This window comes from Thrips palmi, unplaced genomic scaffold (genome assembly GCF_012932325.1).
Source record: "Thrips palmi isolate BJ-2018 unplaced genomic scaffold, TpBJ-2018v1 HiC_scaffold_10, whole genome shotgun sequence".
Lineage (NCBI taxonomy): Eukaryota > Metazoa > Arthropoda > Insecta > Thysanoptera > Thripidae > Thrips > Thrips palmi.
This window is the reverse complement of record NW_023144621.1, coordinates 16,864,868-16,890,306: the sequence shown is the minus strand read 5'-3', so window position 1 is coordinate 16,890,306 and position 25,439 is coordinate 16,864,868. Positions and strand designations below refer to the sequence as shown.

General features: G+C 56.7%; 3 protein-coding genes across 5 annotated transcripts; 1 reads left to right on the top strand and 2 right to left on the bottom strand.

Annotated features, from left to right (window-relative positions):
* The first annotated feature begins 708 nt into the window (after positions 1 to 708).
* On the top strand, positions 709 to 4,402 carry LOC117653649 (ubiquitin thioesterase otubain-like). Of its 2 annotated transcripts, none has more exons than XM_034399456.1 (7): positions 709 to 824; positions 1,371 to 1,421; positions 1,494 to 1,549; positions 1,636 to 1,853; positions 1,928 to 2,012; positions 2,095 to 2,292; positions 2,377 to 4,402. In XM_034399456.1, the coding sequence occupies exons 2-7, from the start codon at positions 1,376 to 1,378 to the stop codon at positions 2,575 to 2,577; spliced, it is 804 nt and encodes a 267-aa protein (XP_034255347.1). In that variant the 5' UTR covers positions 709 to 824; positions 1,371 to 1,375; the 3' UTR covers positions 2,578 to 4,402. The 2 variants fall into 2 exon arrangements, with proteins under 2 accessions (XP_034255347.1, XP_034255354.1); XM_034399463.1 differs by having other exon boundaries at positions 722 to 824; positions 1,374 to 1,421.
* Positions 4,398 to 8,017, bottom strand: LOC117645750. Its single transcript, XM_034386144.1, has 7 exons — positions 7,983 to 8,017; positions 6,382 to 6,499; positions 6,016 to 6,141; positions 5,776 to 5,859; positions 4,895 to 5,188; positions 4,540 to 4,605; positions 4,398 to 4,465 (listed from the first exon to the last, which is right to left on the bottom strand). Exons 1-7 carry the CDS (start codon positions 8,015 to 8,017, stop codon positions 4,445 to 4,447), a joined length of 744 nt encoding a protein of 247 aa, XP_034242035.1. The 3' UTR covers positions 4,398 to 4,444.
* Positions 8,018 to 8,776: 759 nt separating this feature from the next.
* On the bottom strand, positions 8,777 to 12,305 carry LOC117654079 (neuroendocrine protein 7B2). Of its 2 annotated transcripts, none has more exons than XM_034400245.1 (8): positions 12,194 to 12,305; positions 11,402 to 11,489; positions 10,939 to 11,009; positions 10,700 to 10,854; positions 10,489 to 10,617; positions 10,188 to 10,372; positions 10,063 to 10,110; positions 8,777 to 9,744 (listed from the first exon to the last, which is right to left on the bottom strand). In XM_034400245.1, the coding sequence occupies exons 2-8, from the start codon at positions 11,477 to 11,479 to the stop codon at positions 9,676 to 9,678; spliced, it is 735 nt and encodes a 244-aa protein (XP_034256136.1). In that variant the 5' UTR covers positions 11,480 to 11,489; positions 12,194 to 12,305; the 3' UTR covers positions 8,777 to 9,675. The 2 variants fall into 2 exon arrangements, with proteins under 2 accessions (XP_034256136.1, XP_034256137.1); XM_034400246.1 differs by having other exon boundaries at positions 10,939 to 11,006.
* Positions 12,306 to 25,439: the final 13,134 nt, after the last annotated feature.

Sequence of the window (25,439 nt, the reverse complement as noted above, 5' to 3'; positions counted from 1 at the left end):
ACTGTATTCAGTCCGTTCGTGCTTTTGTTGCTTTTGTTCGCCATAATGAGAAGACAAAGGGCCGATGGGCCGATCGCTGCAGCAACCGGCTGCAGACCGAGAGTCGCTTTCGTCGCTCTGTCTCCCCCGCACCTACGCGGGACGCCCACCCACGAGTGCGAGAGAGACGGAGCGACGAAAACGGCTCTCGGAGTCAGTCTGCAGGTGGGGGATCAGGTCCACAAATGATGTTGAGATCGAGTGGGCAGAGCGAGAAGGGAGCAGCGGGGCCGGTGTGCCCTGCCCCGCGCCCCGCCCCGCCCTATCGGTACTTTGCGTGGAGAGAAAAACGAACAGAACCGCAACACTGTCGCTTTGTGTTCCATGCGATCGGGGCGAGACCAAGTTCCACTCCACGCGTGCGGCGCGGCGTCACACTTCTCAGAGTGAGGAATAAAGTGGAAAAAGCGAGGGCGCGTAAAATGGGTTAGGGATTCTCTCCGGTCGGACTGGCCGGATCTGCGACGCGTTTGAATTTCGGTCCATTTCCCGCTCTCCAGGAACGATCTCATTCAAACACAACGAGCGTCCTATTTATCTTAGCAGCGCCGTCGAGGGGTTATTTGGTAGGCAATGCATTAAAATTTTGGAAAACCTTTCCTCCCACACGAAACGGAAGCAACGAACCCTGCGACAATGGACTGAATTTCATGCGTGCGGTGTGGTGGCGGTGGTGGCACCACTGTTGTTATGGTCTTTGACGTCTCCAAGTTCCGACAGAGGAGAATTTAGTCTGCAATTCTTTGTGTCTTGTTTCGATTGTTGCCCAGTTCTAAACCCCAACGGTAAGGGATCGCCTTTCTTCGTGATTCAAGGTTTTGAACAGCCTGTTTTTGTTGAGCCACTTTTGTGCCAGAAGTATATTTTGCGAAATGAAACCCCTGGGGTACCGATTTGTAGGTTAGGGGTCATGTTTACCAAGGACAATAATTCGACAAAAAACAGCTTGGTCATAGGGATGTACTTAAATTTTATCAAAAGCAACTACAGGAACGCAATACAGACACCACATAAAATGTTTTAGTTGCGACTGTTCCTACATTCTAGCAATCCTTTTAGTTTAGATTGCATTTATTTATTTCTTCCTCTTCGGCTCTCCCGGCGTCCTCCGTCCCTATTTGTGGCAGAAAGCTCTCAGTTTTCTTGAAAACTCGAAAACAAAAACAGATTCCTTTTGCTAGGATACCGCATAAAATGTTAAATGTAATTGATTTTATTTTTAAAAAAATCTCCTATCTTATTATATTGGCTACTTTTGTGATGTTTTCCTGTTTCAACTCAAATATTGTTTTTTATGAGTTATATAATGTCTTGTGTCCTGATCATTGCAGCAGTCATGGGGGACGAGGTTCGTGAAGCGGATGGTGAGAAGCGTGTTGAAGGTGAGATAGCGAAAATATTATGATGTGATACCTTAATTCATGCTTGGTTTTACAATTTATATTCTTGTTCAGCTCCAACCAACCAAGATAATCTCATTATGGAACAGCAGCGTCAAATTGAGGAAGAGGTAAACACACTTGAAAACAATTTTGTTTTCCTTTGAAATTATTTGTGTCATTGACTGATCAACCATTGCCTTTCTTTACTTTCTAGATATCAGAAGCTATTCCCCTTGTTGGTGTCAAAGAAGACCTTCTTTGCGCCCTTGAGAAAGAGTATGCTGCTGATCCGATTTACACAATGAAAGCCAAAGATCTGTCAAGTAAATACAGCAGCATTAGAAGAATGAGACCAGACGGAAATTGCTTTTTCCGTGCATTTGCATATGCCTATTTTGAGCGACTGCTGACCAACAAGGACGAATATAAGAGGTAAAACCTAACAGCAGTAACGGAAATCTTTTAACACTTTAAAATATTTACCCCTATATTACATTATTTTGCAGTTTCTATGACATTGTTTCCAAAAGCAAAGACGATTTGATTGAGCTTGGTTTCCCTCAATTCACACTGGAAGACTTCTATGATACTGTGAGTATTCTCTAATCATGGGCCCATTTTCAAAAATATTAGGAAATTGTAGTATGTTTTCATTTATTTTTGTGTTTGTCAGTTTATGGAAGTTGTGGAGAGAATTGGTGGTGGTGAAATGGCCCAGGATGAGCTGTATGAGCTTTTCAATGTCACCGGCCAATCAAACTACATTGTTGTATACCTACGTCTCATCACTTCGGGCAAACTGCAACGGGACGCTGATTTTTATCTCAACTTCATCGATGGCAACCGCACAATGACGGCATTTTGCCATCAGGTAATGATTTGTTTTGCCAAAACGTTGCCTTGATAAAAGTTTTTTAGATAATCTAACATTGTGTATGCATTGCCATTATTGCAGGAAGTTGAACCTATGTTCAAAGAGAGTGACCACATCCATATCATCGCCCTCAGTGCTGCCCTGAATGTCGGCGTGCGCGTCAGATACATGGACCGTGGGGATTCAGCTCAAGTCATCGCCCATGACTTCCCTGAGGGCACCACGCCAGCAGTGCACCTTCTGTACAGACCTGGACATTACGACATTCTGTATGAGCATTAGGTTGTGATCTTGTATGAAATATTTCTGAGAGGTTTATTTAGAGAAATACCTGTGCACAGTGCTAAAATAATACAATAAGTCCTAAAATAGCTGGTTCAACTGTACAAGAATTATTGTAAAATACCTCAGTGTTTTTGCCAAGAAATTATTTGTAGTGTTACCTGCTTAAAATGCAGTGCAGTGTAAAAGTCTGTTCTTAAGTCTGACATCTTAAAATAATCTTAAGCTATAAATTATCTGGACCCTTTAGTGCTGTAGAAAAATAATAATCATACCAGCACATTCATCTAGGTGATGCACTCGGATGCTTGAGGAACTTTTTTTCATACTCTGCTATATCTGCCAAATTAGATAAAGTAAAGTTTATCGAAGAATACTTGGATTTTTCTTGTGTAACTACTTGAAATACATATACAAGTGAGTTAGTTTCACCTCTAATGCTAGAAAGGTGTTATACAATTTCAAATCTTCTCAGGGAGCTAAGATTTTAGTTTTATAATCTGTGAAGCTGACTGAGCCAATGTTTATTCTGATCCGGGAAAAGAAAAAGACAAACTGTGCTGTGTTTTTAAAGAACTCCAATGCAGCTATGTGTTATCAGTTCTACTGTGCTAATTTAGCTTTAGGTAAAGAATATGACAAGATAAATTTGTGACTTCTGGGGACAACCAGCCTTAAGGCAAGAAAAAATGAGAACGATTATTCCTTTTGGATTTCTTCTTTTTTTGCTCTTTCTGTGATATTGCACTCATAATGCACTGTGATCAGGTGACAATGGGCTTAACACAATCAGTGATATTCTTCTTTGCTGATACCACTTCATTTCTACAAATTGTACTTCATAAAGATCTGATTGTTTTGACAATAGATTTGGATTATTTTATTTCTTCACTACTGAATGTTGTTGTTTTCTTTGGCACCTTATGGCCAGTCAATGATTGCTAACTGAACCTTGATGGTGTTGTGTATTGCACCACTGAATATTCTTTTGAATGTGTTTCAAAGAAAAGGATGACAATGTAGAGAGTAAGACTGCAGATCAACTTGCATCATTGCGCAATAAACATGCAGCTAGTCAGTTTCAAAACATTTAATAAATTTTGTTCTGAAATAATTTTATTTACTGAATATCGAATTCTTTATCTTGTAATATTCACAGCATACAAAGTGGTTGATAAATTGTTTTATGGACCAGTTAAAATCATTCAATCAGTTGACATTGTCTTGTCTGTCATGAGCATTTAAAAATAGCTTCTTTAAAATTAGGAAGGGCATGAACTATGCAGAGAATTGTGGGGAATCCTACTTTTTTTTGGCAGATACCTAACAAGTTTGTCATGTGTATTTAAAGTGTGTCTGTGGTTCCAAGTAAGTGTGATAGTTTTTCTTTTAGTGTGAATGTAGATGTGACTGTGAAGGTCTTCACTTGTATCATGTCTAAGTATGAATGGCGGGTATAATTTCAGAGACCAATTGGAATTATAGGGCATGTATCATGAAGGACATCTTATCAAGAGGAAATTAACTGTCTCCAAAATTTGGACACGATTGCATATCCAATGCGCTTGATAAGTTGACCTTCATAATACGCATACGTATAAAATTTTATCTCCTCGGTAAATTGTGATGTTAGAGTTTGGTTCATATCGTTGTAGTTTTCTATTCAATAGATTAACTTGTACACCAGTTGTTAGCACTCCTTTTGGAATTTCTTAGTTCTTGTTTCATCAGGGGCTACAGAAAGTTGTACCTTTGTGATGTTCTGTAGAACCCTCATATTATGTGTTAAAGATGCGAATGAATCAATAAAATTGGTTTGTCAGATCTTTGAGTTATTTGTATTTAACGCCTCTAGAACAACTCTTGCTCACCTTCTCTTTTCTTTTTTCTGCAATGATCACAGTGGTTCAGTCTTTAGGGACTACCTTGCTCTGTTCTGTAGACTAAACAGAAAGTACCTACCCTCGACAGACATTGTTGCTGCTCCTCTTTTAGGTCTTCGTATCGCTGCTGCCAGAACTCAACGCCCTGAAATGACATCACGACCCCGTAGCATGCGAGCCATTCGTCCGCCGTTCAGACAAGGAGCCCAAGCCATTTTCTCAACATTTCTGAGAGACGCACAGTGGACCAGGAGACCGGCGCCGGCGGCCACAACTCTAGACGTGTTTTCAGCTCCAAACTGATCATGAGACCCCACCAATGGATTGCTTTTCGAACGAGGAATCCATTGGCGGGCCACACGCTCGGTTCGAGCCACGTTTAGCGACTCTGGAGCTCAAAACGCGTTTTGAGTGTAGGCTGCCTGTGTCGCTACCTCTCTCCACCGCTCGCGGCTCTCCGGCGGCAGGTCACCCCTCTCGTCCTGCATGAGGCCGGCCATGTCCTTCTGCAGGCCGGTGATGAGGCTCCGGAGGTCCAGGATCTGACTCCGGAGGCCACGACAGCACGTCTCCGGGCCGCCGCCTTGGCTGCCTTGCGGCTGAGTCTGCGTCTCCGCCTGCCTCACCGACGGCCTCGACGCCGTGCTCGCGGACGGCCTCGGCTGGTCTTCGACGTCCTCGCCGGCCTCGGACCGCGTGGCGCACACCCGTGGCGGCTCGTACAACACCTACAACGCCCAGTGAGTACCGCGAGACGCCTTGAGCCGCGCGATGGGACGAAAGCTCGGGGAGACAACCTGAACAGAGGACTGGTGCGCGTCCCGGGGCGAGTCCCTCGAGCTGCCGTCGACGCCGGTCGCCTTGCCCGTCATCCTGGCCGCCCTGATGATGGGGGCGGGGGCGTCCCCCGTGGCCTTGTCAGGCCCAGGTCCGCGACGGCGAGGCGAGGCCAGCGGCGAGGTGGGCGGCGTGCGCGCCGGGGGGCTGGGCCAAGAGGCGCTTTCACGACGTCAACGACACGAGGACGAGGACGTGCAAAGCTGCCGCACAGTGGGCCAGAAGACCGGTGGAGGCGGCCAAACCTCCAGACGCGTTTTGAGCTCCAGACTCGCTTAACGGGACTCGAAACGAACGTGTGACCCCACCAATGGATTGCTCTCCCAACGAGGAATCCATTGGTGGGGTCACACGCCACACGCTCGGTTCGAGTCCTTTTTAGCTCAAAACGCGTCAAGAGTTTTGGCCGCCTCCACCGGCTTTCTGGCCCACTGTGTGTCGCTTGGTTGGCGAGGTGATCCTACCTGCCGAGCAGGGCCATGCTGGGGGTGCTGGGTCGGTAGCAGTGCCGCCAGGGAGGACGGTCCGCGATGGTGACGCCGCCTTTGCTCGCGGTGCGGCCCTGCGGCAGAAAAACAATCCTATATTGACACATTCCATGCGCGGAGCTTCTGTCTCGACGGAAATTTATTGCTTCCCCAGCGGGGCCTTCCGTTTTTGCTTCCTGGGGCGACAGAGTACAATCCGAGAAACAATTATCGGGTCAAGCGGATGGTACCTTGGTGGTGCTGTGCTTGGCGGCGGCGGGGTTCACGTCGGAGCTGTCCCCGGAGGACGCCAAGGCCATGGACAGCTGCTCCAGCTGGAGGCGGCTCTCCCGGCAGCGGCACGGCACCGTCCGCGTCTTGGAGGTCCCCGACGACGGCCTCGGAGGGGCGGCCGACGGCGGCCCCGGCGCCGACCGGCTCTTGGCGGCCAGGTTGGCGCTGGCGGCGGGCCGCGCCGGCAGCACCACCTCGGACTTGACGGCGTCCTGGGGTGCTCGCCGCATCCTCCTGATGGGCGTGACCCGCCGGCGGCCGGGGTCCGCGACGGGGTCCTTGACGACGGCGGCGGCAGGCGGAGGGGGCAGCGCGGGCAGTGCCGGGGGCGCGGTGAAGGCCTCCTTGTGCGTGAGGAAGAGCAGCGCGAAACGCTGCACCAGGTCCTCCAGGGTCACGCCCAGCACGACCCGCACCACGGCCTCCAGCACCTGCCACTCACTGCCGAGGACCGCGGTACACTGTAAGTCTCGCTCACTCGACGCTGCCGCCTGCGCCTACCGACCTCAGACAGCCCTACTCCTAGATCCTGGGGGTCTCGGCAACCATGGCAGCGCAGAGTGGGCCAGACGACCGGTGGAGGCGTTCCAAACTCTAGACGCGTTTTGAGCTCCAGATTCGCTAACTCGAAACGAATGTGTGACCCCACCAATGGATTGCTCTCCGAACGAGGGATCCCATTGGTGGGGTCGGTTGGAGCGACTCTGGAGGTCAAAACGAGTCCAGAGTTTTGGCCGCCTCCACCGGTCATCTGGCACACTGCGCGACGTGCGTACCCGGAGACGGGCGGGCGGTGGCGCGGCGCGCGCGTTTGGCAGCCTTTCGACTGGCCGTTGGCGTTGCCGGTGGCGTTCGCGGCGCGCGCGGCCAGCGTGGCCGGCCAAGTGAACTTGCGTGCGTTGCCGGGCAGCCTCGATGCCTGCAGGAAGCGGAGCCGGAGCTTCAGCCGCAGGAACTCGAGCAGGAAGCGGAGGCAGCGCCGCGACGGCGGGACGCGCCGCTCCGGCAGCGACAGCGCGCGCACCAACGTCCGCCTACGACAACCGGACCAACCGTCATGCAGCGGGCCAATAGGCCGGGGGTTGCGGTCAGAACTCTAGGCGCGTTTTGAGCCCCAGAGTCGCTGAACGGGACTCGAACCGAACGTGTGACCCCACCAATGGATTGCTCTCCGAAGGAGGAATCCACTGGTGGGGTCACTCGTTCGGTTCGAGTCCCGTTTAGCGACTGTAGAGCTCAAAACGCGTGCAGAGTTTTATCCGCCTCCAGCGGTCTTCTGGAGCACTGTGCGTTACTAGTACTAAAACAACAAGCGACGGTGCCAACAACAACAATTACCCCCAAAAGCGGCGTGCAGCGGCAGTCGGCCGGCGGCGAGGGTGGCCGCTGAGGGGCGGGCGGCGGCGCGGAGGGCAGGCCGACAACGCCGTCCACGCGGACAAGGCCCGGCGGCGCGGTGCGCTCTGCGCGTCACCCTCGTCCCCACTGTCGTCGTCCTCGGCAGTGCAGTGGCGCCACCGGTAGGGCACCAGGAAGGCACCATGCTTGTAGTAGAACGGGGACGGCGAGGCGCTGCTGCGTCGCAACAAGAAAACTGTCGGCGGCCGGCGGGAGTCGAACCCACGACAAGACGCGGCAGTGCCAACCTGGGCGGCGGTGGGGCCGTCAGGGCCGTCAGGGCCGCGGTGGAGTTCTGGTCTGCTCCACGGCGCGGGCCTCTTCGCGCGCGGAGGACGCGACGCCGTGAGGGATCGACATTGTCGCTGCAACTCGCCAGGGACAGTGAACGGGGAAGTCAGTGGTTCAAAACGCCTTGCCTGCCTGGCTTTGCTCTTTTTTTCATGTCTGAGGTCGGCAGCGCTAAGCACAGTGTCGCTCGAAAAGGGGAGAGTCACGGGGATTTGAACCCACGCCGCGTGGTTACCTGATTTCAGGCACGGCGAGGCTGATCAGTGACATCCGTCACTCCGCGCCGCATGAGCACCGTCACGGCCTTGGGCACGACCTTGCCGCCGGTACCCCCGGGATGGCCGGCGGCCGCCACCCTGGGGCACTTGCCCCACTTCGCCGCCGAGCCACCGACCGGGGCGCCTGCAGAGCATGCACAGCGTGCCGAGGGCCTTGGTCAACAAGTGACTCGAGCGCGCGGGGTATGGACAAGTCGGCTTTGTCCTCAGCAGACTGAGACACAGCACTCTCTCGCACCCACACAGGACGGCCCGTGAGTGCGAGAGAGACGGCACGTACCGTGGAGGAGCGCTCCTCGCCGGCCTCGCCGTGGAAGAAAAGGAGAGGGAAAGAAGTGTTGGCCTGCTCGCACATTGTCGTTTCCACGCAACAAACGCGGCGGTGCGGCGATACTCCGCAGGGCAGAGACTTGCCGTGCCTGGCGTCGGGGATACCCCGCGCTGCAGCGCACAGTGGGCCAGAAGGCCAGTGGAGGCGGTCAAAATCCCGGACGCGTTTTGCGCTCCAGAGTCGCTAAATGGGACTCGAATCCAACGTGTGGCCCCACCAATGAATTGCTCTCCGAACGAGGAATCCATTGGTAGGGTCACACTTCTGGTTTGAGCCCTGTTTAGCGACTTTCGGGCTCAAAACGAGTCTAGAGTTTTGGCCGCCTGCGCCGGTCTTCTGGCCCACTGTGCCTCCGCCGTTGTGATACTTCCTCTACATTACGAACGGAATGGGAATGGGAAAGTCACAAGGACACACGCATGGCGACGACATAAACGTTTATTTACTTTTCTCGTTGTCAAACAACCAGCATCGTCTTCGTCTATCACAGCCCAACAGCATAATCGAAATGGTTTACATCGTCGCTTAGTTTGCGCTTTATCTGTTTGTGCGAACTAAAAATAAACTTCGTTGTCTGGGAAGTGTAAATTTTATTTTTAGAAAATCGTGTGGCTACTGCGAGAGCCAATTTATCAAATATGAACAACATGCGCCTGCGCTTCGAAAAACGAAAAAATACAAACGAAGCAGCACTGACGATAAAAACATTCAGTCATGGGCTACAAGAATATTTTCGAGACTTCGATGGTGAAACGAACGCTCTCCCTGGACCGCGAGTATTTGCGTAGTTTATTTGCATACAGTATGAAACTAAAAAAAATCAAACGCGAGCCCCTATGTAAATGCCCCCGGTCCTGGACCCACGAGAGTGTCAGCGATTTCAACCATCGAGAAATCTCGAAAATTTACAAAATTTAATCACGAGGAAGACTAGAAATTAAAAAGCAATATAAATTTAAACATATTCGGTTAAAAACTATGCTCATGTTGGGAATACAGTTGCATAAATTCTCGAGGCCTGATTCGACCCGTGAAAATCTAACTTAATCTTAAATTAAATGTACTCCGAATTTCGATTCGCTACTCGGTCCCAGTCGTGGGATAAAGGTTGATCTAGTGATATGCTGGTGCTGATGGGGGAAATGCGACTTTTCAAATAAGTTTGGCTATACGAATACGGAAAAACGGAAAAGGGACCCACTAGAACGAATGAAACATGGAAACAGAACTTATTACAGTTATTATCAGGGTGTCCTGGCGATGATAAGCTGTTTCAGCACCGCGCGATTAAAATGTTGTTTTCTTGGGCCTTTTGCACGTTACTGCACGTTGAAGCCCTTCTTCGCGGCGACCGGCAGCCGCTCTCCCTGGAGGTACGGGTTGGAGGACTGCAAAACAACGCGGCGTGTTTCAGGAAGGTGGAAGGACAAGCAAACGCTCGGCGCGCGCGGTAGTTTCCCTGCGCGAAGTCAGCTGGCGATTCCGAGAGTCGTTTTCGGCGCTGTCTCTTCCTCGCACCCAGCGGGACGCAGCGGGACGCTCCACGAGTGCGAGGGAGAGAGTGACGGAAACGACTCTCGGAGTCAGCGCTAGCGCCTGTGAAGCAGAGGGTAGGCAATCCCTCGACACGCTCGTTCAGCGGGCTGGCCTACGCTCTGTTCCGCAGGCGCGCAGAGCCCGAAACACGGTAGCGCGCAGACGCTTACCTTCTTGACGTGGTATTTCTTGGCGACAATTTTGTTCGAGTTTTTGTCCTGCAAACGAAAACGATCGAGTATGAACGACTGTGCTGTCGACAGGAAAATGCTGGGGTACTGGGCTGGAAACGGACCTGGAATTCGTGCACGAAGCGGTCGATGTCGTCCTCGGAGATGTCGTTCCTGCCGTCGGTGTGGCCGTTCTTGGCCGAGGGGCACTTGAACATGTGCTCCTGGTCGCACATGCAGTCCTGCGAGGCCTGGTAGTCCCTGGAGAAGGCGGCGGTGTTCTCGAACTGGTCCAGGCAGCCGTCATCCGCTGCAACAGCACAAATAAAAATGGTTAAAAAGTGGAGCTTCGAACGCACGTGATGGAGGTTGCGAATAGACGCCTTGACGCCCTCGGCCACTGCGGCGCCACGGCGATGTGCCTACCGGTGTAGCCGACGGGGCACGGGTTGGGCGGCGTGCAGTACGCGGGCAGGGCGGCGTCCGTCTTCACCTGGTGCTTGTTCTTGATGGCGCCGTCGGGGCGCAGCTGCTGCTTGCCTTCGCCAGCCCCTCCTGAAGCAATCAAAAACGAAAACAAAACATCGAGACGCGCGCGCTGACGAAGATGACTACTTTTATTTGAGCGCGTTCTCACCGCTGAGGTACTGGTGCCCCCACAGCGACGGCGCGTGCTGCAGGTACTCGCCGTCCCTGGTGGAGGGGTGCGGGCTGAGGGGCCCCAGCGCACTGTCCAGCTCGTAGTCCAACGCGTCAAAGTCCTTCATATTCCTGCTCGCCAGCACCGGCCCGCTAACCAATGAAAAATATGGTTTATTTTAAAAATTGCCGTTAAAAAAATAAAGGCAGACGGACTGAATGCGGTTTGCAGCTTACCCGCTTTCGAGATCGAGGTAACTGGGGTCTAACATTTCTCGCAACAGCGCGTCGGTCAACATGGCCTCCTGCTGGCGGAAAGAAAACACAATAATAAAACAAAAGTTTCATTGAAAGACAGAAAAGTCGATGTTTGTTGGCATAAATTCGATTGAATCGATGTCGACAGTTGCTACTCAGTTAGGCCGTTTCACGACAACAACCATTTTTCGAGGCGTTGCACAAGGGAAAATACGGCGTCCCCGGCGGCCAAAACTCTAGACGCGTTTTGACCTCCAGAGTCGCTAAACAGGACTCGAAGCGAACGTGTGACCCCACCAATCAATTGCTCTCCGGACGAGGAATCCATTGGTGGGGTCACACGTCCGGTTCGAGTCCCATTCAGCGACATTGGGGCTCAAAACGCGTCCAGCGTTTTGGCCACCTCCACCGGCCTTCTGGCAAGTCCACTGTGCGGACAGACCTTGGGCGACGACAGGTAGGCTCCGGCCAGGTGGGCCGCGGCCGCAAACACCGCCACCGCGGTGACGAGCGGGTACATGTCGACGGAACTGGAACAGAAGCAAGAATTAGTGCCACCAGGACTTTACTTTCGCGACAGATGGCACTGTTTCCAGCGAAGACGACAAAATGGACGATTAGAACCGATTCTGTGATGAAGGAGGGGGTTGCAGTGAGGAACAATATGCGCACAGTGCCCCCCTCCCCCTCCCCAACTTTGTTGACTCCAGCGAGAGACGCAATCACTGGAGGCCGCCATCTTGGGGGTCCCCCTTTTAAACAAACCACAATACGCGGTCAAAAATCATCAAAGGTTTAAATTTGTTCGCTGGCGGAGATGGTCTGTCCCTTTGCACAAGGGTTCCCAGACAAAAGACGGAAAGCCTCGTTCTGTGGCTTCGCCCCGTGTCGACTCAAGTGTCGTACTTCGAAGTGACGCTGTGACGTCTTGTGAGAAGGACGTGATGATGAGCGGACACAGTCAATGACAAAAAGTCACGCCGAGGGCGAGGAGGACGACAGCAAGCAAACGCCAGGCAGCGCAGCGCAGACCAGAGCGACACCTAACCCCACTTTTCGAGCGAAGCACAACAGCTGCGCGACGCGAGCGGACGCCCCGTGGCGCTGCCCGCACCTCGCTCGCGTCCGACCGTCCCGTCACGCGTCCGTCCGTCACTCTCACGTCACTCTACCGTCACTCTGACGTCACTCCACCGTGCCGACAGGAGAATAAAGAATAGGAAGTTGAACTCACCAGGCCCTTTCCCTGCTGTGGCGACCCTGTGAGCGCAACGCGCGAGACCCAGCCTGCCTGCGTCACTCCGCCGCGCACTCTAGCGCTGTCTCTCTCGCTCTCGCGGCCCGCCCGGCCCGCGCGAGAGAGACGGAGCGATGCCGGATTCGATCGCAGTGCGGGCCGCGCGCATGCGCAGGCTGCCCGGGGCAGGGGCCGAGCAGGGGGCCTTCTCGAGGGGGAACACTGACAAACTCAAGAGCGGTGCGAATGCCTCTGTAAGGGTCTGGAGGGCGGTGCGAGGCGGTGCGAGGCGGTGTCGAGTGGGACCGGCAGACTGAGAGTCGCTTTCGTCGCTCTGTCTCTCTCACTCCTGTCCGGAACGCCCCGTGAGAGCGAGAGAGACAGAGCGACGAAAACGACTCTGCGGGCCGTTGTTAGACGAGAACATCCAATCTTACCCCTTTTCCTTTTCGGCCGGGGACAGGGGGCAGGCCGGGGTGGGGCGGGGCGGGGTGGGACGGGGCCACGGAGGGTGAAATAGAAATCCCAACCTCGTGCACTCCAAACCGTCGACTCACAGGGAGGCGAAAGACTTTTTTTACCAGCAACCAGCTTCCAATTTTGAAACGATTTATTTCGATCCCAACAAAACTGAAATACTTGGAAAAAGAAATACGACGTTAGAGGTCGTGCATTTATCACGTGACACATGTAGGGAGGAAGGGGGTCCGAAAAAAATCACACTCCCATCTAAAATACATGGGACGGTTGGGTTGCCCGTCGCAGAGGGTCCAAAAGTGGCCCATTTCGGGTCGCGAGGTTTGCGCGCGACCCCCTAATGACTAATCAACGGGCCGGTTGAGGAATGGCTCGCGCCGCTCGCGGGGTGACTGACAGGTTGATTGGACTCGACGCGTGGCGCGGACGTGGCGCGGAGCGCAGAGCCCCGTCCACGCGCTTCGCGGAAGTGTGGAGGTGGCGCCTGTGAGTGTGTGAGCGTGCATGCGCGTGAGTGAGTGCGAGTGTGTGCGTGCGTGCAGCGTTCCGAGAAGTGGCTCCATTCGTCAGTGTCACTGAACTGACGAGACGGCCAGGCGTCGGTCGGCCAGTCACCCACCCCGCCGCGCTACACCGCGCTACACCGCGCCACGCCGCGCCAGGGACCGCCAAGGGACCGCCAAGGGACCGCCAAGGGACCGCCAAGGGACTGCCAAGGGACCGCCAAGGGACTGCCAAGGGACTGCCAAGGGACCGCCAAGGGACCGCCAAGGGACCGCCAAGGGACCGCCAAGGGACCGCCAAGGGACTGCCAAGGGACCGCCAAGGGACCGCCAAGGGACCGCCAAGGGACCGCCAAGGGACCGCCAAGGGACTGCCAGGGACCGCCAAGGGACGCCAAGGGACTGCCAAGGGACCGCCAAGGGACCGCCAAGGGACGCCAAGGACGCCAAGGGACCGCCAAGGGACCGCCAAGGGACGCCAAGGGACCGCCAAGGGACCGCCAAGGGACCGCCAAGGGACCGCCAAGGGACGCCAAGGGACCGCCAAGGGACCGCCAAGGGACCGCCAAGGGACCGCCAAGGGACCGCCAAGGGACCGCCAAGGGACCGCCAAGGGACCGCCAAGGGACCGCCAAGGGACCGCCAAGGGACCGCCAAGGGACCGCCAAGGGACCGCCAAGGGACCGCCAAGGGACCGCCAAGGGACCGCCAAGGGACCGCCAGCCTGCGAGACGGCGGATAGGCCACGCGGCCCACACCGATGCCGGAGTGTTGCCTAGCCCGCCCGTGGCAGGGGCTCCCCAGGGCTGCCGAGGGAGCAGACCTCTGGTGGCGTCGCACAGTGGGCCAGAAGACCGGCGCAGGCGGCGGAAACTCGAGACGCGTTTTGAGCTCCAGCCAGAGTCGCTAAATATGACTCGAACCATCTACCCCACCAAATCTAATGGTCGTTTCCACCGCCTGCGCTGGTCTTCTACGTCCCCGAGCTGCCATACCGCCAGCGTGCCGAGGCCCACATGACCGTGACGTCAGCGATGCCGCCGAAAGAAAGACATGGAGTGCGAGGGAGAGGACCGCATCTCGGCAACATATGCTGCGTTCCTGCCTGGCTGCCTGGCTATGCCTGGCTGGCTGCCTGGCTGGCTGCCTGGCTGCACGGCGGGGCGGCCCCTCGACCTGCCTTGTCGGCGAGCGCAGCCACGGACAATTCCCCTATATTAAACGCGAAAGCTCGCCCACACAAACCGAGAGAACCGAGAGGTGGGTGGCGGCTGTGGTGGTCCGGGGCTCCGGGCCGTGCGGGGTAGTGGCGCTAGGGGCACCAGCAACAGCCACCCCCCCCCCCCCCCCCGTCCGCCACGAAGCAACAGTGCCCCCACCCCGGCGCGGCCTCACCAGGCCTCACGCCCACGCAGGCAGGCCCGCCCCCACCACGACCTGCCCGCCGATTCATGAATGAACAGCCCCCTCCACCGGCCGCTAGTTCGCGACGCCTCCGCGGCCGGCGCTGGGGGTCCGCGAGCCCCCGGGGCCCCGCAGGTGCGACAGAGGCAGGGCGACGCGCGGCCCCGGGGCTGCAGCGGGTGCGACGGAGACGGCACACGTGGCGCGGGGGCGGGTCGGATCAATACGGCCACGCACGCTGGCGCCCCCTGGAGGCGGCATGGCGTGGCTTGGCGGCGCGCTGACCGGTGGCGCCCCCCGCGGCCTCGCGGACAACCTGCGCTGTCGTACTGTCGTCGAGCGCCCCCACTGCCCCGACAGCCGCGGCGTGGGGCCCGGCCAGGTACAGCCCGCAGGCCAAGCCGCCTCTCATCGCAGAAAATATTTTTTTAAAAAAATCGGAAAGCACCGGGAGTTCAACCCAGCAGCAGCAGCTTGAAATCCGATCCGTGGCGCCAAGCACGCCAAGCACGCCAAGCACGCCAAGCACGCCAAGCACGCCAAGCACCAGCCGGCAGCAGCCCCGGGCTGGACTCGCTTTTCTCCCACGCGCCGCTCGGCCGCTTCCTGGAGATTACGGAGCCGTGTTTCCTGGAGGCTAGGGGCCACCCACGATTCCCCGTACCGGATTATCCGCAGCCACGGCCTGGGCGAGAGAGAGACAGAGACCACAGAGACGGCGCAGACAAAGCGGCGGCGCACCAGCAGGACTGTCCGTCTCTCTCTTGATGCCCATGAGCGCGAGGGAGACAGAGCGACGACTCTCGGAATCAGTCTGCGGCCCGGACCAGCTGGAGCTGCCAGCCCGGAAGAGTAGCCACTCAGCGATGCGGACGAGACGATCTGCATGTCGGAACCACTCGTTCCCCCGCGGCTGGGAGGGCAGCCTGGACGCGTTGGCTTCCTCCAGGACCTCAAGGGCCTCCAGGCAATCTGGAGAGCATGCCCTTTTCCAGGACCTCCAGGCCAGGACCTCCAGGACCTCCAGGACCTCCAGGACCTAGGACCTCCAGGATCTCCAGGGCTTCCAGGCAATCTGGAGAGCATGCCTTTTTCCAGGACCTCCAGGACCTCCAGGACCTCCAGGCAATCTGGAGAGCATGCCTTTTTCCAGGACCTCCAGGCCCTCCAGGCCCTCCAGGACCCAGGACCTCCAGGGCCTCCGGGCAACAGGGACGCGTCGGCGGCTCTCAAAGTGAAATCCAAGGAGCCAGAAACGCGCAGAAACGAGGGGGAAATTGTTTTAGCAGCTTTTTGGAAAGGTCAGCCGAGTGACCTTGCTGGCCTGACTGTGCCTGACTGCCGCCGCGGGACGCGCGGGACCGACAAAGGGTACAGCCCTGCTCGCGCGGTGCCAACCCACAAAACAGTGGCATGCCGCCGTGCCTCGATACCGGAGGCAACCTGGTGCGGCCCGTGACTCGAATTTTTCGCAGCGTTCGCGTCGAGCGCGGCAGTGACGTCATTTGATCCGCTGCGAAGCGACGCCGTGCCACGCCGCGCTATTTAAAGCCAGTTCGCCGACGCGACATGCATCTTGAACACTCTCCGGGTGCGGTATCGAACCGGGGGATCAGCGTTAACCACCTCCGTTGCCGTGCAACAAGTTTCACGCCATTTCTTTTCTCATTTTTTTTAAATTTTTTTTTTTTGCGCGCGGTTCTTTTAGCCAACTTGATGAAGACATGGTGCCGCATGGTGCAGCGTAAAAAAAAAGATCGCAGTGAACTCTGGGCGTGGGCGGTGCCACGTGCCGGTACTTCACTAAGTTTCAAGTCGTCGGAATGAATAGCACGACGACCCACGCCGGGAGGAGCAGCTGTAATGATGTATTACCGCCTCTCTCTCTCTCTCTCTCTCTCTCCTTTTATTTTTTTTGTTTCATTTCTCCCGCAGCGTTTCTGAAGGGGAACGACACTGCTTGATGCGATACATCCCCCCCCTCTCTCTCTCTCGCCCGGCTGAAAAAGTAAAGCGGCTCATTTTTAAGTGGCGGTGAAAGGAGGCCACCTCACTGTTGTTAGCTCCTCGTCGCTCCAAACGACATTACAGAGTACAAAGTCGCGGTGAAAAGCTGAGAAGCAAACCGATCACACACCCAAACACACACACGCACACGCGACACACAACACACACGCGCGCTCTCGCGACACGACGCAGCACCTTCGCGGGGACCTATGTGTCGGTGTATTTTTATACCTGGCTCAGCGGCTCCAAGGACACGACAAAAGCAGAGACGGCGGTGGTGGGGGATTGTGTTTGCACGCGGTCTACTGGAAAATACTGGAAAACAGACGGAATATTTTACGCCTGGAGGATGGCAGAAAAAAAGGACACACCCACACGCCCACAAACGCACAAACAAAATGTCGTGTTTCCGTTTTTGAGGCGAGCATGGCGAGAGAGCAGGGCTAATGAGTAAGCCAAGAGACAAGCCGGTGGGTCCTGTAGCGGTGGGGGAAGGTGAGAGGGGGGAGGAAGGCAGAATCGCGTACCGACTTTGCAAACGACCGTGGGGGAGGCTGTGCGGGATTTCGTCAAGCCAAAGGACGTGACTGACCAACGCACACACACACACACACACACACACACACACACACACAGAGAACCCGACACACACACACACACCACAGAGAGAGAGAGAGGAGAGAGAGGAGAGAGAGAGAGAGAGAGAGAGAGAGAGAGAGAGAGAGTCGCTTGGTGAGCAACACGGTGACGGCGGTGCCAGGGCTCGCCCGGGTCGGTTCTTGCCGTCTCCCCGTCCCGTCCCACGCCTCCAAGTGGCTTTCCCAGCGATGCCGGGGCCGATTCAAAAATAGCCCTCTGTAATTGTGGCGACGGGACCTCGGCCCACTACACTGCGATATGGCGGCGGCGGCCAAGATTGTGCTGGAAATAGACCGAGCCGCCAAACCTCCTGTTTCCCCACCCCCTCCCCTCCCCTCCCCCTCGCCCGAAACTCCAGCCGCCCCAGCTCCGAACGGCGCCAGGGCCTGCACGCCACGCCACTGCTGTTGCCGCTCACTGCCGGCTAGGGGAATATTTATTTTCTATGCTGGTATCGCACGGCTTGCAAACGAAAAAAACAAACAAAAAGACACACACAATTTTTTGAGGGGGAAAGTTTGAAGTGAATTGAGCGATCCCCTGCCGAAAAGGGAAATCCCCGCTTTTGTGTGCGAGTTCCTCGCACTGAACGCCGTGATTTGATTCGGTGTCTGTGGAGTGGCAGAGCTGAGTGGTTCCAAATTCTCCATTTCGGGCGCGGCGTGGCGCGGCGTGGCGCGGCGCTCTCCTGCCCCCACGGTCGCCACGTCACAGCCCGGCCGCCCGGCCAAGGCAGCAGACTGACTCCGAGAGGCGTTTTCGTCGCTGTCTCTCTCGCACCCACACGGGACGGCCCGTGAGTGCGAGAGAGACAGAGCGACCAAGGCCTCACGGCCCGGGACGAGGACAGCCGGGACAGGGGGTCTTTGTGGCTTTGAGGGGGCCGCCGTGACCACCGCCAATGACAGCAGCGCTCCGGCAGGGTCGCTCTGTCTCTCTCGCTCCCATGCGGCGTCCCGTACGTCACGTGTAGGTGAGAGAGAGACAGAGCGAGACTCTCGAAGTCAGCTTGCGGGTGCACTCGAGCAGACACTCACACCGACACACACATCGAGAGTAACCGAAATTCACTCAGGCTGCTCTCTCCTCAACTCAAACGAACGCCGGCCGAGTGCCAGCGCGGCCAGCGCGGCCAGCGCGGCCGATTCCGAGAGCGCTCTGTCTCTCTCGCACCCACACGAGACGCGCCGCGACGCCCCGCGAGTGCGAGGGAGACAGCGAGACTCTCGGCACCAGCCCGCAGCACAGCCAGCCGGCCGTATTGCGAAGCGCGAGTCCAATTTCAAAGCCAAATAAGTCCTCTCTCTTTTCTCCCTTTTGTTCCCGCACGGCTTCGCGCGCCATCCACCCTTTTGTACAAACTCTGTCGGGCGGGACGCGACACAGTGGGCCGGAAGGCCGGTGGAGGCGGTCACAATTCTAGATGCGTTTTGCGCTCCAGAGTCGCTAACTGGGATTCGAAACGAACGTGTGACCCCTCCAATGGATTGCTCTCCGAACGAGGAATCCATTGGTGGGGTCACACGTTCGGCCCGAGTCCCATTCAGCGACTCTGGAGCACAAAACGCGTCTAGAATTTTGACCGCATCCATCGGTCTTCTGTCCCACTGTGCGTGACCAGGCGAGCACACTGCAAGTATCGAGTTGGGAGCCACGCGCAGCTGCTAGCCGCTAGGCACAGCTAGACACAGCTAGGCGCGGCGCGCTTGGGCGCGTTGTGACTCTCTCGCACCCCTATACGAGGCGCCCCGCGAGTGCGAGAGAGACAGAACTGCTGACGTCAGCACGCCCCGCCGTATCTGCAGCCTAGTTGCCGGTCTTATAATCTGACCGCGAGGCGAAATTAACATCCGCTATCAGGCATGCAAGGGTGCGTCCGAGAACGCCGACCGTATTATGAAAAAGAGAGAAAAACCCAGGCCAACTCGTCGACCCTGAAAAAAATTGAGCTCCCAATCCGAGAGCATTGGCCTTACATGGAGGGATAAAGAGCAGTCCATCGTAAGGCCCTCTGGGGCTGAAAAACTCTTCTTTTACAGTGGATACTCGGCGCAGGTTAGGAGAGTATGCTCCAGATCGCTCCAGACACGGCCGCTCCAGACAGGACTGCTCCGGACACGCTTCCGGCCTCCGGGCGCCTCCGGGCGGTTCGAAGGGGCGGTTTCTGGTTTGGCACGGCCGGGCACGGCCCTTCCGGTGTCGAGAGCACAGCCAGCACAGCGTGTGTCCAGGAAGGCCGGGGGGTCGGGAGGGCAGGCCGGCAGGCCACCCCCTGCAGGGCCCTGGTGAGGACCGCAGCCTGCATTCGGTTCATTGAGAGAGCCCGTCGGAGCCAGGCCGGCCCAACAAGTAGGAGAGACGGGGCCGCGCCACCATGCTCCCCCTCCCAGTGCCCCGGTTTCTATTTTCGCCACGCCAGCTTGGCCGGCAGACTGATTCCGAGAGTCGTTTTCGTCGCCCCTGTCTCTCTCGCGCCGACGCGGGGGACCGCCATGAATGCGAGAGAGACAGAGCGACGAAAACGACTCTCGGAATCAGTCTGCCAGCTCGGCCCGCTCCAGCTCGCTCTTCGCCCGGCCTGGCCCGCATTCTTCCAGTGGCGGCTAATATTCCCCACGTGGGCCGGCATGCGCCGGCATTCCAGCGAGGCCCCTCCAGTGGAGGTGGCACTCCGCTTGCTCCGCTTCCGGGCCGCTCCAGGGCCGCTCCAGGGCCGCTCCAGGGGGCTTCGAGGGCAACTCCAGGTGGCGCGAGGCCGGGCCGGGCAGGCCGGGCCAGGCGGTCTCAAGGACGCCTCGCTAGCATCTAGATCGATGTGCTATCGGGGAGGCGGAGGAGGAAGAAGAAGAAGAAGAAGAAGAAGAAGAAGAAGAAGAAGAAGAAGAAGAAGAAGAAGAAGAAGAAGAAGAAGAAGAAGAAGAAGAAGAAGAAGAAGAAGAAGAAGAAGAAGAAGAAGAAGAAGAAGAAGAAGAAGAAGAAGAAGAAGAAAGACAGCCTTTTGGCAGTGTAGCGGACAGCAAGGCGGCGATACGACCCTGAAGGCTGCGGCTGTGGCCAAACGGGGATCGGACATTAGCAATGCTAAGCGGAGCCATGGCGGAGCGGGGCGAGAGGCGAGGCGAAGCGAGCCCCAAAATATTTTCACCACATTATCATTTGCATAATTAATCCTCAGGCCGGCCGCCGAGGTGGACCCTGGACCCAGCCTCTTAGTGAAAGATGCAGCCCACTGCCAGTCTGTGTCCTGTCTGTCTGTCTGTTTGTCTGTCTATCCGTCCCTACGCCTGTACGTCTGTCTCACTTAACAAAATGAACACAAGTCCCACAACATTGACAAAGTTATAAACTTAAATCCCTTAATAAAAAACATTTTATTAACGGAACTGAGCCGGCTGTCTGCTTGCAGACAGTGGCGGTGTTGCGTCTGGGCAGAAAGATGGGAATAAAAGGAGCGCGTCGCGAGGTCCGCGGTTCAACACCCTGCCGAGGCGAGAGGGCCTTTTGTTCTTGTTGGCGGTGTTTTGTTCTTGTTTTGCCTCACCGGCAGTGGCAGGTAGGGGCCGACGTCGGCGTGCGCGGGCGGCACGTGTTTCGGCCATCGCCCTGCCGCGAGAGAGAGGCCGACAGACAAAGAGAGACAGGCGGATAACAATTGCTGCTTTGTACCGTACCGAGGCTCACCGACTCTGCGGCATGAGCACGGAGCTCAGGCTCACGTGGATCCACCCTGCGCACAGTGGGCCAGAAGACCGGTGGAGGAGGTTGAAACATCAGACGCGTTTTGAGCTCCAGAGTCGCCGTAAACAGGACTCGAACCGAAAGTGTGACCCCACCAATGGATTCCTCGTTCGGAGAGCAATTTATTGGTGGGGTCACACGTTCGGGTCCCATTTAGCGACTCTGGAGCTCAAAACGCGTCTGGAGTTCTGGCCGCCTCCAACGGCCTTCTGGCCCACTGTGCGGCGCTCAGCCTCGCTGACGTCGGGCCGCGTCGGGCGGATTGGTGTCAGGCAGATTGGCAGGACACGTGCTTGCCGCCTCGTTCTACTTAGCCCTAATTACGAGCTGACCTACTTAAACCTGGAGCCGGCTCGGCTTGCCTCTCCAGGGGCGGCGCTGGAGCCTGCTGGAGCCTGCCCGAGCCAGCACACTGATTCCGAGAACCTCACCCCGTCTCTCTCGCACCCTTACGGGTCGCCCCATGAGTGCGAGAGAGACAGAGCGACGAAACGACTCTCGGAATCAGTGCGGCTCCAATAAGCCGCCCAGAATGAGGCGGCGCGCGGCGGCAAACTCGACCGGAGTGGCGTGGCAGTGGCGTGGCAGTCCCAGCCACCCGGAGAAGTGGGTCGCTGACCGAAACCGCAAGGTTACTGGTTCAAATCCGCCCTGTTGGTGTCTCTTGTTTGCAGAATTTTAGTCACGCTTTTGCCCCACTTTTTTTAACATTAAAAACGGTTCCTGGAAATCGCTGGGTACCGTTTTTACCGGTTTTTACCATGTCGTACTGCTCTAGAAGTGGGCCACTATAGTGAAGAAGGTCCCGGTTTCTGAAACCACAGCTTGCGGGTTCAAATCCAACGTAGACTGTTTTTTTTTACTTCTTGTTTTATTTATCTACTAACGTTTTTTTTAGTAAAAGTTAATACGAGGCGCTAGGGTGGTTATAAATGCACCCAACGCCAAAGGGCACGATCGTCCACCTCTCTATTTCGGATTCTTTGTTTCCCTTTTTCGGCACGGCACAGGGTTAACGGAGGTCTGTCAGTCGGAGTAGGGGCCGGAGAGACGGGGTAGAACAAAACTACCCCTTCGCATTGGCGATGCTACGCGCGTGGCACGCGCACACGCTAAATTACGGTGGCCTGGCTTGAGGAAAGGGGAGAGGGAGAGAGGGGGGGGGGGTCGTGTAAAAAGCGATGACCGGAGACGCCGCCCCGGCCGAGGCCCCGGCCGTGTCGAAGAAACAACAAGAAACAGCGACACCGAGGAGGGACGACTGATTATGAACGAGCAAGAAGCAAGGGCTGTCCGCGTTACGTAACGGCGCAGCGGAAAGAGCCAAAAGGGAATAATAGAAAGAAAGTAAAACAGGGAAAAGCGAAGAAGGGAAATGAAATGGGAGGTGGCGGAGGGCCCGCTTCTGGAATGCTGGAACGCTTCAGGAATGCTGCGTCCAGCACGTTTCCAGCTTCCAGACGATCTCACCTCCCCTCTCTCCCCCTCTCCCTCCTCCTCTCCCCCTCCTCTCTCTCTCTCCTCTCTCTTTTCTCTCTCTCTCTCTCTCTCTCTCTCTCTCTCTCTCTCTCTCTCCTCTCCCTCTCTCTCCTTTTTTGTCATTCCTGCTGAGGGCTTAAGCCGAGCTGGCCTGAAGCGCTCGGGGAGTCGGTATAGTCGGCTGTCCCGCAAGGGTGGCAGAATCTCTCTGCAAACTGGGCTCTCATGGATTCCGAGTGAGCGTGTGTGTGTGTGTGCGCGCCAGCCTCACTGCCACAGCGACTCGCACAGCGCGCGCCCCATGCCCTCTGTCCTTTGCTGCACCTCTGCTACCCCCTGCCCCCCCCCCCCCCCCCCAAGCCGGTTCGGCCCCGCTCAGCGCTCTCCGCCTGTCTCCGCCGTCCTCTGTTCGGGCCGGGCCGAGTGGGGCCGAGCACCCAAGCGCTCTTCGGGCGGCTTCGGCGGGACCCGAGCGCCTACCGAAGGCCCGAAGCGACGCGAGCGACGCCGGGATGCTGCAATGACGTCACCAGGAGCTATTACGTCACGGCGGCATGAGGATGGCGGTGACGCGTCTGGGGTACCGCTGGGGCACACGCTGGGGGCACACGCCGGGCCAAGTCCGGACAGGGCACCGGTGGACGTCGAGGACCTCACTACCATACTTTCTTTCGGGTGAGGCGTGCCCTGGCACTGGCAGGTTCACCCGCGGCCGAGTCAGCGAGCCGCCGCGCCGCCGCGACGGGCCGTTGCCGTGTCTCGGCCGCGGTCCTCGCGAATTTGCCTGCTAGTACACTGCGACACGGGGCAACCAGGAAATCACACAGGGCCTGTGCTGTTTTCGTCCCCGAGGCAAACCCTCGGAACAATGACGAGCAGATTTAGGTAAACAACCACCACGGAATCAATTCCGCAGAACACAAAGTCTCTCTCTCTCTCTCTCTCTCTCTCTCTCTCTCTCTCTCTCTCCTCTCTCTCTCTCTCTCTCTCTCTCGTTCCCCCTCCCTCTCGCTCTCTCCCCTCGGATCGCCACGTGAGTGCGAGAGAGACAGGGCGACAGAACCATTCTGCAGCGTCTTTTATTGCCGAGCTGTCGAGTCCGGCGATATTGTTTTGTTATATGAGAATCTTTCATTGTTTTAGCGCCACGTCCTGCACTCTCTCTCTCTCTCTTTCTGTCTCTGTCTCTCTTTCTCTCTCTCTGTCTCTCTTTCTCACGGACGCAATAACTTCCAATCAAAAGAAAAATGTTCGCCGTCGCGGATAGTGGCATCGCGGGCCGGCGACAGAGAGACTGAGAGAGACCGGCGGTAGAGAGAGAGAGAGAGAGAGAGAGAGAGAGAGAGAGAGAGAGAGAGGGAGAGAGAGAGAGAGGGAGAGAGAGAGAGAGAGAGAGGAGAGAGAGAAAGAAAGAGAGAGAGAGAGATTAGAGAGACCGGCAGAAGGAGTGAGAGAGAGAGAAAGCCCGGAATCTCGTTTGCGGAGTTTTGAACCGACGTGGGCGAAGGGGAGCGAAGCCTCTCTGCAAACAAGACAGGCGGGCTCTGGAACACGGACCGAAATATGTTGGCGCCGCTCTCTCAGGTGCGAGTGAGTGAGTGAGTGTGTGTGCGAGAGAGAGAGAGAGAGAGAGAGAGAGAGAGGAGAGAGAAGAGAGAGAAGAAGAGAATGTGTTAAAGGTCAAACGGCGCTCCGACACATACCTGTCCATCCGCGGGCAAGGGGCGACGAGGGTGGCTAGTGTGGATCAATTTGGAAGGTTCTGGCTGCCGAGCGGTTTGTCGCTCTGTCTCCCTCGCACCCTTATGGCCCTTGTGGCGAGCCCCATGAGTGCGACAGAGACAGAGCGACGAAACGACTCTTCTGGGTCGCTCGGCTGCGCCTAGCTGTGTGTCCATTGTTGTGACGGGGAAGCAGGAAACAGTGCCGGGGCATCGCGTACGGCGTAGGCGTGGCAAGTTTCGTGGAAGGGGGAAAGGGGGGGGGGGAAACCCACCATTCTTGGAAACCGAGTCAACCTATCCAGTCGCCTGATTATGAAGGATCGTTCCGTCGCTCTGTCTCTCTCGCACCCCCACGGGGCCCCACGGGGCGCCTCATGAGTGCGAGAGAGACTGCGCGTTCTCGGTACCAGCAATGCAATTTTCATACGATGCTGCAGGCGGCGCGAGAGCCGGGTTCCGCCGACCCGGCAGACTGCTTCCGACGATTCACTTTGTAGCTCTGTCTCTCTCGCGCTCACGGGGCTCGCCGTGCGGGTGCGAGAGGGACAGAGCGATTGTTGGGAATCGCTCGCAGCACACGGAGGCTGCAAAGGCGCGAGCAGATCTTCGCTTCGCCTGGTGGGGCTGGGGGTGGGGGGCATTCAGTTATCCTCACTTCGATTCCTTTGCCAATCTAAATCTAGAAACTGCACTGTGAAGTGGTGCTGACGAGGAACCTCGCACCACTCGTGCCGCGCACTAGCGCACAGTGGATTTGCCAGAAGACCGGTTGGAGGCGGTCGAAATTTTGGACGCGTTTTGAGCTCCAGAGTCGCTAAACAGGACTCGAACCGAACGTGTGGCCCCACCAATGGATGCTTCGTTCGGAGAGCAATCCGTTGGTGGGGGTCACACGTTCGGTTCGAGTCCTATTTAGCCTCCGGTCTTCTGGCTCACTGTGCAGCGCTCTGGCTCGCCCTCGGCAAGTGTATAGTGTATGACCTGTTGCCGCGAGCGCCTCGGTGACCACACTACAAAGTCCGGTGTGGCCCATCACCGCGTCCTGCCGCGTCCTGCGCATAAAAACGATGCCTCTGTTGCCGCGACACGGCATGAAATATACAGAGGCGGCACAACGGTAAGGGAGCCCCCCGCCCCGCCCCCAGCCCCCAGCCCCCGGCGGGGCCCTCGCGCGTAGGATCGACCCGCCCCCACCACGCCGGGGCCAGGCGGGGGCCTTCCATTCAGGAACAGCGGCCCGGCCGACGGTGGTGGGGGGCCCTCGGCTATATA

Coding starts and splice junctions, on each gene's coding strand:
- LOC117653649 (XM_034399456.1), top strand. CDS start 1,376: ATGGGGGACGAGGTTCGTGAAGCGGATGGTGAGAAGCGTGTTGAAG. Junction 1,550..1,635: donor AGCGTCAAATTGAGGAAGAG/GTAAACACACTT, acceptor TTTACTTTCTAG/ATATCAGAAGCTATTCCCCT. Junction 2,293..2,376: donor TGACGGCATTTTGCCATCAG/GTAATGATTTGT, acceptor CCATTATTGCAG/GAAGTTGAACCTATGTTCAA.
- LOC117645750 (XM_034386144.1), bottom strand. CDS start 8,017: ATGTCACTGATCAGCCTCGCCGTGCCTGAAATCAG. Junction 6,142..6,381: donor AGGCCTTCACCGCGCCCCCG/GCACTGCCCGCG, acceptor GGGACCTCCAAG/ACGCGGACGGTGCCGTGCCG. Junction 5,860..6,015: donor CCAAGCACAGCACCACCAAG/GTACCATCCGCT, acceptor TTTCTGCCGCAG/GGCCGCACCGCGAGCAAAGG.
- LOC117654079 (XM_034400245.1), bottom strand. CDS start 11,479: ATGTACCCGCTCGTCACCGCGGTGGCGGTGTTTGCGGCCGCGGCCCAC. Junction 10,855..10,938: donor TACCTCGATCTCGAAAGCGG/GTAAGCTGCAAA, acceptor TTCATTGGTTAG/CGGGCCGGTGCTGGCGAGCA. Junction 10,111..10,187: donor GCTTCGTGCACGAATTCCAG/GTCCGTTTCCAG, acceptor TTTCGTTTGCAG/GACAAAAACTCGAACAAAAT.